This window comes from Lepidochelys kempii, chromosome 7 (assembly GCF_965140285.1).
Source record: "Lepidochelys kempii isolate rLepKem1 chromosome 7, rLepKem1.hap1, whole genome shotgun sequence".
Taxonomy (NCBI): Eukaryota; Metazoa; Chordata; order Testudines; family Cheloniidae; genus Lepidochelys; species Lepidochelys kempii.
This window is the reverse complement of record NC_136386.1, coordinates 6605201-6624721: the sequence shown is the minus strand read 5'-3', so window position 1 is coordinate 6624721 and position 19521 is coordinate 6605201. Positions and strand designations below refer to the sequence as shown.

Here is a 19521-nt window from a genome sequence, read left to right as displayed (position 1 = left end):
CACGGATGGCTTGACATTTTTCTGTCTGGCTTTATTCGTTAAGATGTTGTTTAATGGCCATTTGCTTTTGTTGTAACACCACCCACAACTTCTGTTGTTCATTGTCTGTACTGTTGTAGTGCCTAGACTACAGCCCTGTTGTACTAGGCACTGTACAAACATGAAACAGTGAGATGATCCCTTCCTGTGCCTGACTCGCTAAGCCTTACTATCCCTTACTATGGCCGATGTGCTCCGGAGCTATGTGCGTGTTAGCAAGACTCTAACTCTCCCCTAACTATGGGGGCAGCTTTATAATGTACAAGTGGTGCAATCTAGGTAAAAAGAAAAGGAGTACTTGTGGCACCTTAGAGACTAACCAATTTATTTGAGCCTCTAAGGTGCCACAAGTCCTCCTTTTCTTTTTTGCAAAGACAGACTAACACGGCTGTTACTCTGAAAGCAATCTAGGTAGTTAGTGGTACTTAACCCTGCGTCTTCTCTTAGGCCTGGAATGTGTACAAAGGTGCTCCAATTTAACTAAATGTGTAGTGTGGTGGTATTTAACGGGGACAAGCTGAACCAATGTAAACCAGATTTAAAACGGTGTAGAGCATCCACACACACACACACACAGTCGCACTGGTGTAACTCAGCGCAACGTCGCTCCTTCAGTTAAATCAGTGCAACTTCTCTGTGAAGACAAGGCCTTAGTTGTGCTACTGCACCCACATGCAAGCATTTGCACGCCTGCCACGCGTGTGTTTTCCGTCTTGTTTCAAACAGGTGGCAGCCGCTGCTAATGACTGAGTACAAGGTGCGCAGAGTAAATAGTTCCAGTCATCTGCACACAGTAAAATAGACCTGTTCTGCCATTTATCATAGGCACAAGTTTCTGTCGCCGAACGTTTGTAATACTAAAAACAGTGTGCTCTGCAGACAGTTCAGTGAGAATCCTGCATTTCTTCTGCAGTTCCAAAAGCAGAGAACGAAGTCCCTTCTCCAGCCTCCTCACACCACAGCAGCAACCAGCCAGCTTCCCTGACGGAGGAGAAGCGGACCCCGCAGGGAAGCCAGAACTCCTTGAACACTGTGAGCTCGGGCAGCGGCAGCACCAGCGGCATCGGCAGCGGCGGGGGCGGGGGAAGCGGTGTGGTCAGCACCGTGGTGCAGCCGTACGACGTCGAAATCCGCCGGGGAGAAAATGAAGGCTTTGGCTTTGTGATTGTGTCCTCCGTGAGCAGGCCCGAGGCAGGGACAACTTTTGGTAAGTCCTGGGAATTGTCCAAGCACCTCGAATGAGACAAGAGTTTGAATGGTGTTGGGCAGTCAAGAGTAGCTAGGATCTAAATCATTTAAAATTCATGAACAAGCCTTGATTTGTGTAATTAATAACTTCACTGAATGCTGAGCATTAGTAGGTGTGTGCCTCCTGGGTTTTGCTCAACAGTGAATTAAAAAACGCAGATGGATATTGTAAACAGCCCCACCGATGACTGGAACTCCTTGAGTGCACTCCAGAGCTAGTTTGCAGTGGTGTGTTAACCACGTGCCCTGGGTTGGATTTTGCTGTCCATCAAATAGCAGGGGGAACCTGTGAAGAAGGGGCACATGATACTGCAGGAGGGAAATAACTGAATGGTTGAAATTTTGCCCCCTGTTACCAGTGGAGATCCAGTTCATTTAAAAATAGCAGCTGTTACATGATTAGCTTTTCTTTGGGGTTCGTAGGGCTGCTCTTGGCTCACCGTAAGGGGATGAGCAAGCTGATATCTGGAAACTGCTAAAATGTTAGTGGTTGCCATAAAATCAAAAAGAAAGCTCATCTCGTTAAGTTCCTGCTGCCTCCCACCTCCCTCTCCCAAACACACACTTCATTTCAATAGCGGAAAATGAGCAGCTGACATGACGCTGTTGTCTGTATGCTGCTTTAATGAATTTGGTTACCTGTACTTTCTTAAGAGAGCCCGGTGTGGTACATGTGTCCGCGTAGGTGCACCTGCATGCATCTCTGAAGAACCCCCTCCGAGCCATTTAATTCTTGCCAGGAAGATGTAATTCTTTCTGCATAGCTAAAGAGGGTTTTTTTTGAAACAATAATTAATTAAAGGAATGACAGATAGTGGGGACGGCCTTTGTGCTGGGATATGGGTACGGTAGGAATGGAAGTAAGGTTGTGATGGGAATGAATACCCTGCATGAGGCCATATTGGCTTCTATGCTCAGGGGAGTATAGAAACTACCCGCCTCTGCGTATGCACTCCCAGGACACACATCCTCCAGAAAGACGAGGAGGGGAAAAGAGGAGGCAGAGCAGTAGCTCTCCTCCTTCCTGTGTAGCAGGTTGGGCACACCAGGCCAAGTAGACTGCACCATCCTATGCAACCTGCAATGTTCCTCAGGTGCGCTGGCAAGCTTGGGGAAGAAGTGCCTCTCGCTGGCTTTGTCTGTACTGGCCTTTTCTCCCTAAAATTTCTCACCATTGCTGTCGCTGGTGAGAGCATGAGCATAGTGATGGTGCTTTAACTGCCATGTCTTCGAGAGCAGTCATTCTTAGCACTGGTAGAGCTGCTACAGTGCAAATTTTAGGGGGAAAAGAGAGTTGTGAAGACAGTGTCTCAGGTACAGTCCATCCCCAAGCTCCTTCTGGAGGAGGGCAGTCCCACGTGTCCCTCAATACCTCAAAACTGCAAATTGGTCCTGGGTATGTTTATACGAAAGCACAGTGATCTATTAAAGTGTAAACTGAATATGAAGAGAGTTTTATGTACTTGAAAGTATTTAGTATATATGGTAAAATACACATTACAAGATGTGAGATATACTGTGCTTTTTTCTCCATAAAGGAACTTTGTCATAATGTGAAAAGTTGTTTACTTGAACCAGAAATGTTAGCTAAATGAAACTGCTGTAATATAATTTCTGTAGGATTTCCACGGTGATATGTTTTGACCTTTGACTGTTTTTCCTTGAATTTTGGAGTTTATTGAACTTTTTCCTAATGTTCTGCATGAGATGCTTGTCCTGAGCTATGCAGTGCTTGCCTCGAACCTGTAGTTTTTTGTACCTCTCACATGGGTGGTCTTTAGAGATGGGCCAAACTGATTCAAAAACTTCCCTGGTCACCTCATCATGAGGTCAGTCATCCGTGATCAGTAAATAGGTTAGATTGAAAATGAATTTCTGATTTTGATGCCCACAAAACATCCTCTGAAATGAGCAGTCCAATGGTTGTCTGTACGAGAGAGGAATTTGCTCGCTATTGAGAAATACCATCCCATTTCTAATCACCCTTTCTGCTGGTGATGAGCGTGTGTTTCCCACCTTGTCATATCCCGCTTTTTTTAGCCCTTTCTTCTTTATGGTCTTTCTGGTACTGTAACCCATGTAGCAGTGTGTATCTCTAAAACTACTAATAAAATAAATGATTACAGCATATACACAGAGCTGCCTTTTGGGGATGAATGTATTCCAGATGCAGAGCTGTCACTGTGTGCCTCACAATCTCATGCCCCACTTATCATGTGATGCATGTCTGGGCTTGACTGCAGTTTCAGGAAGCTAGATGGTTTGTTTGACCCGGGTTCTGTGTCCTCTAGACTCAGTTCTGCAAGGTGTTGAGCATCCTCCAGTCACATTGATTTCAGTGGTGCTCAGCCCCGTACAAGGTCAAGTGATTGTGTGCGGTGTGAAGACATTTCTGAGTCTGGAATGCATTCCTCACAAAATGCTCTTGCTATGTAGCTCTCTTAGATATTTGGATTGTTCTGCCTGTGGTTTTAGAGCTGTTTAAATCAGGAGTGCCTCATTTCCCCTCTCCTCCCCATCCCCCACCCCCAACCCTATGCCTTTTAAGATCATAAAATGGGAAGAGTTAACAAATGGTTATGAGGAGGTTGGTGGTACCAAGCAGGTCAGGTATGTCAGTCTTGGCCCATTTCTAGTAGTCCTGCGCCTTGCCTAGTGCTTCCTTTGTTCACTATGGAAGAAACAATGTCTTATTGCTTACCCATGCAGCATTGATAGAATAGATCTCTGTGGTTAAAAGGGGAGTCACACTCCTTATTAGGCATAGAGTGATTTATCTTTCTAAATTGAGAAAGAACAAAACATTGGCAGAAGCTTGAACAGCAGTTGGCTGAGATAAAGATGAGAGATGCTGACTGAAGTAACCTGCAAGCAGCAAGGTTGAGTTTTCTACCAGCAGTTTCAAGGTTGCAGTACAAAAATAAAACCTCATTTGGGTTATTTTTGGACTGTTGAGTGCAGTTGTAGCCTCTCAAAATCTCACCATTTGTAACCAAACGAGAGGGCAGAGTTTTGGTGGATTAGCCACCTGCAGGAAACACCTACTTGTAACGGTAGTAAGTTCAGGTGAAGCACTTTGCACTCGTATAGTTGATTGCCAATGTTTTGAACAGTGGCAGCAATGCTATCCTTTAATAACTTTTGCTTGGTGCATTAATTAATTAACCCTTAACCTTCTCTTTCCCTTTTCAACCCTTTTTCTCCTTTTCCCCTTCACCGCTGTCCCATGTATATAAACAATTAAACAAAAACAAAACCAATACAAAAGCAGGAAATGCATGTGTGGCCATGCCTCACAAAATAGGTCGGATAATTGAGGGGAGCCCCGCAGACCGCTGTGGCAAGCTGAAAGTAGGAGACCGGATCTTGGCTGTTAATGGATGTTCCATCACCAACAAATCGCATTCAGATATTGTCAACTTAATTAAAGAAGCAGGAAACACTGTTACGCTGCGCATCATTCCAGGGGATGGTAAAGTATATGCTCATTTCTGTCTCATCCAAATGTTTTATTTCTCTTTGGCTTTTCATGTCACTTTGAGCTGCACAGACTTGCAGGTTTCCATTCTCAACCCACCAGGCTGGAGTTAGCATTGAGAAGTTTTGCCACTGTCACACAACCATATTTCTTCCCACCCCCTTTCTCCCTTCACCCCCCCTATAACTGGAAATCAGTTTTTAAAAAAAAACTAGAAGCACTAAGTCTGGTCAGAAATTAAGATCCCCTCCCTCCTGTATTCCTCCATCTGTCCCTTCTGTAAATATGACCCACATCTCTATGGATTTTGAAACTTTATTTGATTTTTGCGGTGATAATACTGCATTAGAATATTTGGGAGAGGATGCATGCTCTGTAAGGCATGAAGTCCCTAAGGTTTTACATATACACAAGCAGTCTGTATAGCAAAAGGGATCACAGAAAGGGATAAACACATTGTCATGATTTAAGCTGTTTGAAAAGAAGCTTTGTTTTTATTCAGGGCAAGTTGCTTTAGGAATGATCTCAGTGCAGTTTGAAATGGTTTTGCTCGGTGACTTTGGTTCTTGAGGAGCTCACAACTGATTGGTTCAGGAGTTACACCTAGATGGGGTTTCACTGTCCCCAAATTTTATTGTCCCAGGGATTACTTTTAATATGCCTGATAGCTGGGGCCAGACATGGTCATAGAGTGCTTAAAAACAATTAATTGATCTTCACCGTGCCTAGGGGCTTAGCAACACAACCACTTAGTTTGTGGCAAGCTGTGATGTAAATCTACCCTGCTATGTGCTAAGGAACGGTTAGTGAGAAACAGCAGGGTCTATACAAGCACTTTGTGCATGGCAGGATAGAATGGGGTAGATTTACACCCCAGTTTGCTGCAAACTAAATGTTCATGCAGACAAGCCCTAGGATTGAATTGGGAAAAACTCTTTTCCCATACCTATCCCTGACTATACCATTAAGAACAAGGCATAAATGTTAGGGATATTTCTATAGTAGGATTAAATTGTTATGATTCTGAATCCCATATTTTGTATTGATTCTCTGTAAATTGTATGCTCTAGATTGGTCTGTAGTCTGAATTTGCTTTGTAGAAATTCTCTCCTGCTGTCCTGTTCGTGTCAAGCTGAATCAATGTTTATAGCATTTGACGGCCCTTATTCAATCCTAATGAGCATTTTGAGAATCGTGCAATATATTATTTGCAGTCCAGAAAACTCAATTAAATGAAGAAAGAGTGCAATTAAGGAAAAATTGGCTCAAATAAGATAGCCCATTGCAATGAAAACTATTAACATGAGGTTTTTTCACCCCACAGTCTGACTGGAAACATTTTGCTGTCACTTTTGCTTTGGTGTCCACCACACAAGCCATATTGTACTCTGAATCTATGAAACAGAGTTTATGGCAGTGAATGTTTTTAGAGAGCTGGAGAGAAACTATGAATTGAGCCATGGATTTTCAAAGGAGCAAAAGGAGTCGCATGTCCAATTTCCAGTGGAAAAATTCAGTGGTGCCTAATTCTCTAAGGGTATGTCTACAATGCAAAGAAAAACCCATAGCACTGAGTGTCACAGCCCAGGTCACAGTGCTTGGGCTGCAGGGCTAAAAACAGCTGAGTAGGTGTTCCCTATTGGGCTGGACCCTAGATTCCAGGACCCTTCCCGCTAATCAGATCTCAGAACCGAGGCTCCCAACTCCAGTGGGAATGTCTACACTGCTATTTTTAGCCATACAGCCCAAGTCCTGCGAGCCTGAGTCAGTTGACCCAGCCCCTCAGACTTAGCACCACAGGGTTTTCTTTGCAGTGTAGACGTACTCTCAGACTCCTTTGAAAATCACAACCTGAAACAAAAATTCATGCCTTACCCAAGAAGCCTGATTGCAGTGCTATTAGTTATAAAAATTTAAATTGATTAAGACCAGAAAATATCTGTCCTTATAAACCACTTATATTTAGGATGAGATGTTCTTTATGTTTCAGGGCTTGTTCCTTATGTTGCTAAGCAGCAGGTCAAACTCTGTGTGATCCTCTGCAGCTTCCAGTGAATTGAGTATTCATGAATAATGAAATGACTATAAATCGAATAGGCCAGAATCTGAACTGGCCTGTATGTGCCAATGTTGAATAGAGACCTAGAGAAAAGTCGTTCATTTCCTTGTTCCGGCAACTGAACAAAATTGAGAGACGTTGACATCTGAGTTATAAAAATCTTGAATGGTTTAAGCATCTTCACATAAGAGAGGATTTGCTCTCTCCCACACGTACTCTGCCAGTCAGTGTGTGTGTGTGTGTGTGTCGGAAGCATGCCAGTCTTGTGCACCCAAACACACACAACAGGATTATGGGAGACCCAACATACCACGTTAACTATATTTAAGCTGGGAGAAAGACATGCAGACAGTGGTGAGCTAAGGCTGTTCTGAAGGCATTCCACGCTGAAAGGAAAGAAAGGCAAAGGAGTGCCAAGTAAGAAGGGAATGATCTTTACACTAGTGTCACTCAGAATGCAGGCCTTTGTTTTCACTTGCACTTTGCAGTTCAAGGTGATTTTGTCAATTTTACTCAGCAAGCATTCAAAAGTCATAGTACAGCCCCCCTTCCCCCACCCCCCAAAAATATCAAGAGAGATTTGCTTTAAAATCATGAGGTTTTAAAAAAATCCATGTTGGGTTCTTTTCATCTGCCTTCTGGATTTGGAGCCTTTAGGGGTCATATTTTCAAGCTTTTCTCCACAGCCAAATATCATGAGAAGATCACAAGTGTGGCATCGCTTACTAATGAAACTAAAAAGTTTTTAAAAAGTTATTTTAACTGTGTGATACTCCTAGGGCCTCTGAGGGAGTCCTACAGTTTAAGGCCAGAAGGGCCAACAAGCCCATCTAGTCTGCCCACCTGGATATCACAGGCCACCAGCAACATCCAGCCCCTGCATACTAAGCCCAGCAACGGAAATGAGACCACAGTATCACCGCACACAGGGGAGCCTATATTACGCTGCACTGCAGGCAGAGAATAGGAGGAACCAAGGTGTACTAGTGTCCAAGCCAGGAAATGAATAAAAAGCATTTGTATGTATGTGTATATGTAGATAAGTTCTGTCCCATAAATATTTGTATAGTGCCCATTGAGGTCCATGGGAGTTGCACATATCTATCCAAGGGCACAATTTGGCCCATAGTGCCTTCAAATATTTTAGATAGTTATTTTGCTCTTTACTAATTTAGGCCCTGATCCTGCATGCACTTAACTTTACACCTTCCTGAGTACTCCCACTGAAGCTGTCTGTGAAAGCAGTGGGACTGCTACAGTACATCCAGTCAGTCGCATGCATAAATCTTTACAGGATATAGGAAAATGTGTAGTACACTGGGAATGAGTGTTTGGCATGGGAACAAAACTAGAAGCAATGTCTGTCTGTTTCATCCCTGAGCCTGAACTTGAAGTGTTGGTGAGTACCCACTCAGTTAGCTTGACTTAGCAAAGCTTTCTGATGGTGGCAGTGGAGAGAGCCATCTCTGTTGTTAAAGGTGGTTTGAGGCGATCTAAACTAAAGTAAAACGTTGCAAACAGCCTTTCAGCAAATGATATAGCGGTTCTTACAGAAGTTAGTAAATCTAGACAACCTTTAAGTCAATTAGATAGATGGCTCTTCTCATTTCAAAGCAGGGAGGACAGTAGAAATTATTCGGGGAGGCTGCTTGCCTTGTATCTCGAGCCTTTTTATAAAAAGTTAGTAAAAATACTGCACATCTGTTGACAATTACTAACTCTTATGCTAGGGTGGTCTAAAGATAGACCCAGAACCATGTCATGGAACTTCATCAGTACCTAAGATTGATATTCTTAGCATGACCTCCTAAGGAACAAGGTTATTGTATTCTGTTTATACCCAGTCTTCATGTCATACCAAAATGGCAATGGAAGGTTTATGTGGCTTGTGTGCTCTTTGAATTCAGTACAATTTAGAAACATTTTATTTTGGGAGCAGATTGTAGCCTCAGGGATGCCCAAGTGAATTAGACAAGACCATGTTGTCTTAAAATCCAACAGTTCTTGAATGCAGCCAGTGCCCACAAGCAGGAGTGCGTATCTCTGCACAAGGCTGGCTGGCTCCAGACAGCATCACCCCCAACAAGCACAGTTAATTTCACTTTCCTTTCCTCAGCCTCTCTCCAACCACACTCACCCAGTTAGTGGGGAAAGGAACATCTGTTACAAGGTGTCCTATAGTTTAAAATAAAATAAACCGATGCAATAAAATACAATCCCAGCATTAGATACATTTCCAGAAAAGCTTCCAGCCATCATCTTCAAATCACTCTTCTTTTACTTGAGACACATACCTTCCATTAATGCAAACTGGCATGATAGGGAACTTCCCTCAGAGTCACCAGGGAGAAATACCAGATGACAGAAGCGTAATGCAAACATGGTTAGGCAGGAAAGAAGACTTTAGAGTTACTGGAGAGCCAGGTGTTTTGTTTTGTGTGTTAACTTGGGCTGGAAGCAGAAGCTAGTCAAATTCGGACTAGAATTTTTATCACTACCTACACATTTTTTTAAAAGTGAAGATGATTAATCATCGGAACAACTTACCTAATGAGGTGGTGGATTCTGTGTCACTCAAATTCTTTATATCAAGTCTGAACGTCTATCTAAAGCTCTAGCTCAACCAGAAATGATGTAAGCTTGGGGAAGGAATTGCTGGATGAAATTCTCTGGCCTGTGTTTATGCAGGCGGTCAGACTGGATGACCATAATGGTCCCTTCTGGCCTTAACACTGACGAATCTATGAATGAAAGCCCATTCGCAAACTAAGAGTCAGTGCAGACAAGGCTAAAGTAATCAGTAAGCTCAGCCATGTTAGACTGTGGTTACTTCGGACTGTAGCCCTTCAGAGGAATGAAAATAGCCCTTAGGCCTCCTGTCCAGCAGGGGAAGGTATGCCATTTTTACAAGGGCACAGGATATGTCTACACAGCAAAAGCTACTCATGGGCTACCTGACCTGAGCTAGTGTGAATCCAACTAGTGCAGGCAACAATAGAAGTGATGACAGTGCAGCGTAGGCTTCAGAGCAGGATAGCGAACTCAGTGCATTCCCAGGGTCCGTGCTAGGCCCACACTGTTCTTCACCGGTATTGTTACCCACACCAACTGGATTCATGCTAATGATTTCAAAAGAATACCTCCATGGTATTCAGTGGACTTCACACTGCCAGCAAGGGAAAGGATGTGCCTTGGATAAAAATCACGCTATAAGCAGTGTTCCCTCTAATTTTCCCCACCACATGTGCGGAATGAATTTTGTTCTGTGCACCAATATGGAGGTGATGTGTGACACATCACGTTCATATTGGTGCACAGAACAAAATTCATGGGGTGGGGGTGGGGCCAGGGAAGAGGGGTTCATGGTGCAGGAAGGGGCTCAGGGCTGGGGCAGAGGGTTGGAGGGGGAGGGCTCCGGCTGGGGGTACTGGCTCTGGGGTGGGGCCAGGAATGAGGGGCACAGGGCTGGGGCAAGGGGTTGGGGTGCAGGAGATCTGGGCTCTGGGGGGTGGCCAGGGATGAGGGGTTTGGGGTGCAGGAGGTGCTCCAGGGCTATGGCAGGCAGAGAGGACTCCCCCGAGCTCCCTCACCCTGGCTGCAGCTGGTCCCAGCCAGGCAAGTTCCCTGAGCACCTGCGCAGTGCTAAATAGTCTGCCCTGTGGCCACGCAGCTTACAGGGAACGTAGTATATAAGTACTGCGTATTTATTTGATTATTTATTATTGGTAAGACACTGTAACTACCTACAGAAGGGGGTTAGTCTTTTCTAATGATCAAGATTTTCTGAAAAGGTAATCCTAGATATTACTGCTGTATTCACTGAGTCAACAGTTCTTACTGCTCTTGACTAGGGAACAGGCTTCCATTTGTACCTTGAATATCATGTGTTCCTGGTGCTTTTGGTGATTTCTGTTCTCAACATGTTTTGTTTAGATTAGCTTCAGAAATCATAATTATCATAAACGGTGGATGTATTTGTTTATTCTGATTTCCCAAGCAAATGTCATTGAAATTCTCAGCACTTCCTCTCACATAAACATAAATATTGAATGTCATCTTTAAGAGTGTGCAACTGGTTCCATCTATTATAACCATTTTAAAGATGACTTTTCCTCAAAAAACACTCACTTCTGAAGACTTCCAAGTGAGCACTTTCCTAAATGGCCAAGCAAGGAGGAGTTCAAAGATTTTCAAGTCCTTTAGTCCTTTCACTAAAAGTCCTTTCACTTATTGATGACTGTAATCCTGTAGATACATGGGAATTTCTCTCTGTGTATGAATGCTTTCTTGAGCTTATCCCTTAACTTTCATCGAGAGTGTATGCACTTAGTGCATTTTGTAGTTTCTAAAGCTGTCCAACACCACTTTCAATAAGGATCAGTATAACATATGCATACGGCGAGTGCATAGGATCATGGACACTTAACATTGCAAAGGGCCTAATTTCGATCCAGATTTCAAACACTCACAATGCTTCAAGAGTATTTGTATCTGGATATATGGTTTGGTTTCGTATGGCTCCCTCCGCCCCCTCTCTCCCCCCCCAGTCCTTCTCGTTCGTGCCTTGCCCAAAGCCTTTAAGAAAATCTGTAGCAGAGCAGGAGCCAAGTCTCTCATTTTTATGACTTAGCCACAAATCTATCTTTTCTCTCACTTGCAAAATTCATATCCCGGGCCTCTTCCCAAAATGGGCTCAGATTCCACCCCTTGCCCCCAGAAAATTTGTGGGAATTCAAATCAGGGTATTGGGTTAGATCACAATTGGCCTAACTGCTCCTACTGAAGTAATAGTAAAACCCCCATAAAACCCAAAACACCTGTCAGGGATGGTCTAAATCAGGGATTGGCAACCTTTGACATGTGGCCCATCAGGCTGGCGGGCTGAGACAGTTTGTTTACCTGCAGCGTCTGCAGGTTTGGCTGATCGCAGATCCCACAGGCCGCGGTTCACTGTTCCAGGCCAATGGGGGCTGCAGGAAGCGGCATAAGCCGAGGGATGTGCCAAAGGTTGCCGATCCCTGGTCTAAATAATACTTAGTCCTGCCATGAGTGCAGGGGACTGGACTATATGACCTCCTAAGGTCCCTTCCAGTTCTATGCTTCTATGATTCACTCGGAGCAGAGTTAGGCCAATGCTGAGGACTTTGAAAATCTCACCCTTCAGTTTTTGTGTGTGTCTGATACAAGTTATGCCACTCCAAGGGAGTGTGTATTACATTGAGCATAGAATGTGCAATAGACTGTATTTTAATGAACAGTAAGAATTTGAACAGCACAATTGGTTAACTATTAAAGAGAGATGTGGAAACCCATGTGTTTTTGATCATGTCCAAAGTGTTAAGTCAATAGAAAACTACCATTGCCATCAATAAGTTTTAGATTAGGCCTGTATTCAATACAACCCATAACAAAAACTTTAAAGGTATCTATTCAGATGGAGTCAGTATTGACTACGTTGTGGGTTATGGACTATTTTAGTGTTCTTATAAAAATAACCCAAATGATCTTCTGACTTTTGAAGTAATTAAGATTTGGCATATGTGTTGCTGCTCAAGCAACAAAACATTCTGTGAGCCTTAATTAGCCTATACTTTTTAAAAATTAACCTTAGCTCTCAATAGTGAAGTGGATAATGGAACACATCTAACCCAAACTTCCTAAATATTTTTCTGATCTACTTGTATGCCTTTTCTTGGAATTTCCTCAAGATTAATGAAAATGCTGATGAAATGTGGTTGCTGGAGAATAAATCCAATTTACATAAAAATATAATATTTATTACTTTAGTGGGACATCTTGCTGTACACAATTTACATTTACAATTTACAACGCTCTGGCATTATTTCTGATTGAGGCATCCCAACCCCTAATTAATTTTTCATTGGTAATGGATTTAGAGATAATGTCTTGAACATTCAAGACTTTTCTTTGTTATTGAAGGAGCACAGAATACAGTAATAGCGGTGACAGGTTAGTGTTTAAAAGACTTCCGGTTAGAAGGATCACAGGGGCAGAAGCGAGGCTGTAGTGGAATTTTCTGTGTCTAACGACAACTACTAGAAAAAGTCAAGCAAGGACGACTGTCAGCATCATGTAAAATTCCAATGTGCCACTCTTGTTTAAAACGCCCTTCCAGATGCATAGCTGCAGTGCTGTTGCATGTGGCTGCATTTATAGAAGGCTGAGAGAAATTCTATCATCTTTATTTTCCTATTGTTTTTTTTTTTAATCAAAGGCTTTATATATATATATATATATATATATATATATATATATATATATATATATATATATATAAAAGGGTTTTGGGGCAATCGTTGCACAGTGTGTGTTGAGATAAATACTTAATCGTTACCTAGTAACAAAATTCTCCTTTCAACTACTGGATTTATTAAAGATGAGCCAGTGCGCTTGCCTCTCAGGCACGTTCTTAAAAAATGTATTTGATGCTTCCCAGTGAAATCCCATTGCAAAGCATGCATTTGTCTTTGAATGAATTCTCTGATTTAAGATCTTTTCTCACAAGGAGCACCATTTTGTTTTACAGAATCCTCCAATGCTACTTTATTGACCAACGCTGAAAAAATTGCTACGATTACAACCACACATACTCCTCAGCAGATGCCCCAGGAACCCAGGTCTGCTAATTTTCTTTGAGGCGAGCATGTTGGTGTGCTATTTCTTTGGTTATTTCTGAGTCATCTTCATTTCCCATGAGTTGTTTTTTCCCCCTTTCTCCTCCTCTCTCTCATTCATTTCAATAGGAACAACACAAAACCAAAGCAGGAATCCCAGTTTGATTTCAAACCGCCCCAGGCAGCACAGGTAAGGGATGCCTTTCTGATTTGCTTGGTTTACCATGAAAATGTGGTTCTAGTCTGCTAAGGGTTGTGCTTAAAGTGTTCTCCCTCGAAAATTTATCTTGTGAGGCCAGATTCCCTCCTCCAGTTTGTCTGCGAAAGAGGGATCACTGATTAGAGTTTTAATATGCATTGATGTTGTTTCATATGACAAACACTTCAAACACAGAGCTGCATCAGGATTAAAAACAAAGACAATTAAATATCTTATGACAGTAATAATTTATGTGTTTGTTTACTGGAGTGTGTTCTTTGAGGGGGCTAGCCTGAAGGTGTTACTGTGCGCCAAATGACAGATTCAGAGGAGAAAAAAGAAAAGAAATCAAAGTTTGATAAGAGGGCTATAGCATGGGTTCTTCGGGTTTATCATAGTATAGGCCACAACTTAATAACAGAGAGATTATTTCATGGATTCTTCCCCTCCCACTGGCAACTGCAGTGATAACCACTCTCATTACTGATTGCTAAGCATCTTTGTGGTAATACAGCAATTACTCTGCTGTGTAGAGAAGAATAGCATGCCTTTTTAGTAGTCTTGAATAGAATGTGCCAGCAGCTAACAAGAAGGAGTAGCTAGCACCATGGGACCAACCAGCTCTTTGCAGACCATTAACAAACACTCTTTGAATCACAGGTCTTTAGGAGCAATGAGAAGCCTTTGTCTTTGTATGAAAACAAACCTTGTAGATATATATATATTTATTAAGATGATTTAATGTCCATTGTTAAATATTTGCCAGGCCCGGCAATAATACAGAGTTCAACTTCTTGTTCAGTTCTGTACAAATTGTCTTCCCAGGACCAAGATTTTTACACCGTTGAACTGGAAAGAGGAGCCAAAGGATTTGGCTTTAGCCTGCGAGGTGGCCGAGAGTATAATATGGATCTCTACGTGTTGCGGTTAGCTGAGGATGGTCCGGCTGAGAGGTGTGGAAAGATGAGGGTAAGTACAAAAAGAGAGTTGGGGAAAAAAATCTATTTGCAACAAAAGTGGTGGGTTTTTGTTTTGTTTTGTTTTTTTCAAAAACTTTTTCACCGTTTTTGGCTTGTTCCAATAATAAGAATAGATTTGAAGTGCCATTGTTGTACCAATTCCTGCTCCGAGAGTGCTGTGTTTGCCTCCCATTGAAGTCAGTAGAGGTTTGCACACATGCATCCCAAAGAGGGTGGGAGAGTAGGGAGGCAATCTTAAAAAACTGCTGCACCATTCAGAATTAATTGCAAGAACTTTTTGCAAAAAGGAGTACTAGTGGCACCTTAGAGACTAACCAATTTATTTGAGCATAAGCTTTCGTGAGCTACAACTCACTTCATCGGATGCATTCAGTGGAAAATACAGTGAGGAGGTGTTATACACACTGTAAGGAGAGTGATCACTTAAGATGAGCTATTACTTTTGTAGTGATAATCAAGGTGGGCCATTTCCAGCAGCTAACAGGAATGTCTGAGGAACGGCGGGGGGGAATAAACATGGGGAAATAGTTTTACTTTGTGTAATGACACATCCACTCCCAGTCTCTATTCAAGCCTAAGTTAATTGTATCCAGTTTGCAAATTAATTCCAATTCAGCAGTCTCTCGTTGGAATCTGTTTTTGAAGTCTTTTTGTTGTAATATTGCGACCTTTAGGTCTGTAATCGAGTGACCAGAGAGATTGAAGTGTTCTCCCACTGGTTTATGAATAATTCTTGACATCTGATTTATGTCCATTTATTCTTTTATGTAGAGACTGTCCAGTTTGACCAGTGTACATGGCAGAGGGGCATTGCTGGCACATGATGGCATATGTCACATTGGTGGATGTGCAGGTATACGAGCCTCTGATAGTGTGGCTGATGTGATTAGGCCCTGTGATGGTGTCCCCTGAATAAATATGTGGACACAGTTGGCAATTGGCTTTGTTGCAAGGATAGGTTCCTGGGTTAGTGGTTCTGTTGTGTGGTGTGTGGTTGCTGGTGAGTATTTGCTTCAGGTTGGGGGGCTGTCTGTAGGCAAGGACTGGCCTGTCTCCCAAGATTTGTGAGAGTGATGGGTTGTAGATCCTTGATGATGCGTTGGAGAGGCTTTAGTTGGGGGCTGAAAGTGATGGCTAGTGGCGTTCTGTTATTATCTTTGTTGGGCCTGTCCTGTAATAGGTGACTTCTGGGTACTCTTCTGGCTCTGTCAATTTGTTTCTTCACTTCAGCAGGTGGGTATTGTAGTTGTAAGAATGCTTGTTAGAGATCTTGTAGGTGTTTGTCTCTGTCTGAGGGGTTGGAGCAAATGCGGTTGTACCGTAGAGCTTGGCTGTAGACGATGGATCGTGTGGTGTGGTCTGGGTGAAAGGTAGGAATAGCGGTCGGTAGGTTTCCGGTATAGGGTGGTGTTTATGCTTATGCTCAAATAAATTGGTTAGTCTCTAAGATGCCACTAGTACTCCTTTTCTTTTTGTGAATACAGACTAACACGGCTGCTACTCTGAAAAAAGAACTTTTTTGAAAATTGTAGGGACTCCTTCCTCACTGCCAATCCTATTGCCCTGCCAACTACCGTGAAATGAAATGACAAGAGAAAAAGGCATTTTCATAATCTCTGTTATCTTGCTTACCAACCTATCAATAGCTGGCTTCTGTCAGAAGCTGCACTTGCTCCATATGTTGGCTTCTATTTGACCCCCATCTTTTGAAGTTCAATCAGTTGCTGTCCCCACCCCAGCCCTTATTCCAGACATTATCCCCAAATGTTAATGTTTCAATTTTCTTTAAATAACTTAGCAAGGTTCATGCATGAAAGAAGGTCTGATAAGCTGCCATCTTGGCCAACACACTGGGGATTGAACCAGGAACCTCTAGAGCTGAAAGCATGAGCTGCTAGAGGTGGAGCTAAAATTTCCTAGCTGGGCCCTGTAACAGACTTATATGCTTTACAGTCAAGGTACAGAGAGGCGCTTATGTAACACACTCACTAGTGAGCTACTGAAGTATTGCATAATTTTTCCCTGTTGTAACCCGAGACGTCACGTGCTACCTCTACCTACCCTGTATATGCAATACCTTGCTGTGGCAGGTCTAATTTAACTTTAGGTATGTGAGTAGTCCCATTCACTCCAACAATTAAGCACATGCAAAAGTTTTTGTGGGATTGACTGAGAGGTTCTTGGAGAAGAGGTCTATCATTGTTTTATAGGTCTGTAGACAACATGCACACCTGCTATGCTGTTTATTTAATAACTTTATAACCAGTATATTCTCTTCTTTCCAAAAGTAATGCAAGAAATGTTAATATTTGGAAAGATTTTTTTTTTTTTAAGGATAAACTTACAGCACCAGACAGCTGATGTAACACAACATAGTTCCACTGTAGCCAGAGTGCTGATGGTCTATTCCACAACCTTTGTTTTCCTTTCCTGATCAATTCTTGAATTTCTAAACCAGGCTAACTGATTCATGCCATGCATGTACAATCAAGTGAGAAAAGTTCCTAAACATAAACCAATATGTTAAATACTATGTTCCCTTAAGTGACATACTCAAGGTGTGGCATTCTTCTGTTGAAGGCCTGATTTTAATCCTAGATTCTGCTCTTTCATCATGTTGACAGATTGGTGATGAAATTCTAGAGATCAATGGGGAAACCACCAAGAACATGAAGCATGCTCGGGCCATAGAACTGATTAAAAATGGTGGCCGCAGAGTCCGCCTGTTTCTGAAACGTGGAGATGGCTCTGTACCAGAATATGGTGGGTCAAACTATGAAAACATTCCTTTCTTTCCTGGCATCACTCCATGAATGATTTCTCAAGATCTGAAGCGGGGATGCTTTTTATTTTCCTTTCTCACCAGTGTCTTGCCAACCTTTGCAACATATGGTTAGTTGCCTCGCTTGTGCTGAATTTTCTACACATTTCATCCTTTGCTTGCTTCCACGGACTTGGGCGCAGTGTAAGGCAAGATCATCAAAGCAGTATTTTTGGTGATCAGAGAGAAAAAAACAAAAACCGCATTGTCTTGTCCAACCATACAAGGAGTATTACTGAGCTGTGCCAAACTGTCTCTCAGCAGTTGAACTGTTATCTCAAAATAACTCTTTTCCTCGAACCAACACCAAAAAAAGGGAATCCTGAATTATTTTGAATCAGTAGTTTATTGTTAGGCTTTTTCCTTAGTTTTTCTGTATCCTTGGGCATGAATGCCAAGAAAGCTAATGGGTTTTGCCTCCAACTAATGTGTAAATATTTATAAAGTTATTTCAAAATGTTTATGCAAAAATAGATGAATTTGGCCCTTCTGAGTCCTTTTTCCCCCTTACAATATCTGTTGGTGTCAAGTCATTAATTTGTAAATTCTGAAAAAGTTAGGAGGTTATGAAAAGGTTTCTAGAGTCTGTTTTGAGGGAAAAGTGCTACTTTTCCTTTTCTGCTGAGATTTGCAGTAGAAGTCCTTTTCTACACCTGCCTGTTGGAGCTGATTAGGGAGAGTAATGAGTGGCTTAGAATAGTGTTCTATTTAATATTATTATTATGCCTTATTTATTTGAGATAATTGTTGAAAACTATGCCCTCAATGCAGGGCTACTGCCAACCAAAGGTCTTTAAAGTTTCTATAGAAACTGATTTTGAAGGGATGCCCTTTATACTTTTTTCCCTTATCTGGGATTTTGTTGTGTCAGTAAGTTCTAAGTCTTTCACTCCATTACCTAAAAACAAAACAAAAGAACATTCTGCACAATTCATGAACTAGGTTTTTTTAATTTACTGTACCATGTTCAAGAGTTTCCACTATCTGCTTATAAATCAGAATTGAATCTAAATGTCTGACCAAATCAGAATATAGATTTCAAACAATTAAAATATTCGATAATATAGAAAGGAAACTGTGGGTTTACAACAATAGCACTAAAATTATGTAATGTTTTTTCTACTTCTGTCTTTTCCTACTCCTTTTGATGTACAGTACTGCTAGACTTCATAAATGTCCTGTAAATTGTGTGCTTCGCTTCTTAAAGCATATGTCTGCTGCACTGAGGATGAAAATCCAGTACCAGTTTTCTTTTGGCTAATAATACGTTGAACTGCTAAGCATATAGTTTTCAAGCAAGTATTTAACATGCAGGGGCTGCACTTGTTATAAATAAATATATATATAAAGTAAATATATATATTTACACACATACACATTTGTAACATTTTGGGCTTAATTTCTTCAGTCGCAAGTGGTTTCTCGGATAATGTTAAGTTCCAGTATTTTTCAGACTTGATTGGAACGTGCTCCTATCTGAGGTTGTATATTTTTGTAATGAGTTTTGTACTTATTTTTAATGTTGTGGTCTTTGGTGGACTTTATTTTTTTGTTATTGTTTGATTGTTAATCGTTTTTCTATGACATTCTGTGTCACTGTTCCAGTTGTCTTTTAAAATGGATGCATCTGTTGTCTGGGTTACTGAATCACCTTTTAGATGTCTAATTATGTCACTATAATAACAACTGCCGTCTTTCCAGTCTTACCCTTGGGTGATGCCTAGACAATCATACTGGAAAAATAAACTTTCTTTATCCTAAGATAAAATATGTAGATATTTTTTCTTTCATCTTTGTTATGGGGAATCTAAATTTTCTACTTTTCTCTTTCTCTCTCTCTCTCTTACTTTTCTTGGTGCTGGGCTCTTCCTTCCTCAGCGATGATACCTCCTAATATCGCTGCATGTATGAGAAATGACAAGCTCGGGGAGCCTTGCTTCTACCTTACGGGCCATAATCAAACTACGGTTTGTAGCTAAAATCAATATTAGGTGTTTCTGTGCTGTGGCCTAATTCCCTCATATTGCTTTCCGCTTTGCTATATTTTTATATGTACAGCAAT

At 41.7% G+C, this 19521-nt stretch overlaps 1 protein-coding gene across 29 annotated transcripts in view; it reads left to right on the top strand.

Moving 5' to 3' along the window:
- The window catches only part of MAGI1 (membrane associated guanylate kinase, WW and PDZ domain containing 1), a 482542-nt gene that overhangs the window by 459010 nt on the left and 4011 nt on the right, over positions 1-19521 (top strand). For 12 of the 29 annotated variants that reach the window (XM_073351009.2, XM_073351019.2, XM_073351030.2 and 9 more), the window contains 6 exons: positions 953-1246; positions 4556-4759; positions 13372-13462; positions 13589-13649; positions 14484-14627; positions 17263-17401. In XM_073351009.2, coding sequence (XP_073207110.1) covers positions 953-1246; positions 4556-4759; positions 13372-13462; positions 13589-13649; positions 14484-14627; positions 17263-17401 — 933 coding nt within the window. Of the gene's footprint in view, positions 1-952; positions 1247-4555; positions 4760-13371; positions 13463-13588; positions 13650-14483; positions 14628-17262; positions 17402-19337; positions 19427-19521 lie in introns of all 29 variants that reach the window. The other 17 variants (XM_073351011.2, XM_073351031.2, XM_073351026.2 and 14 more) reach the window with 5 other exon arrangements.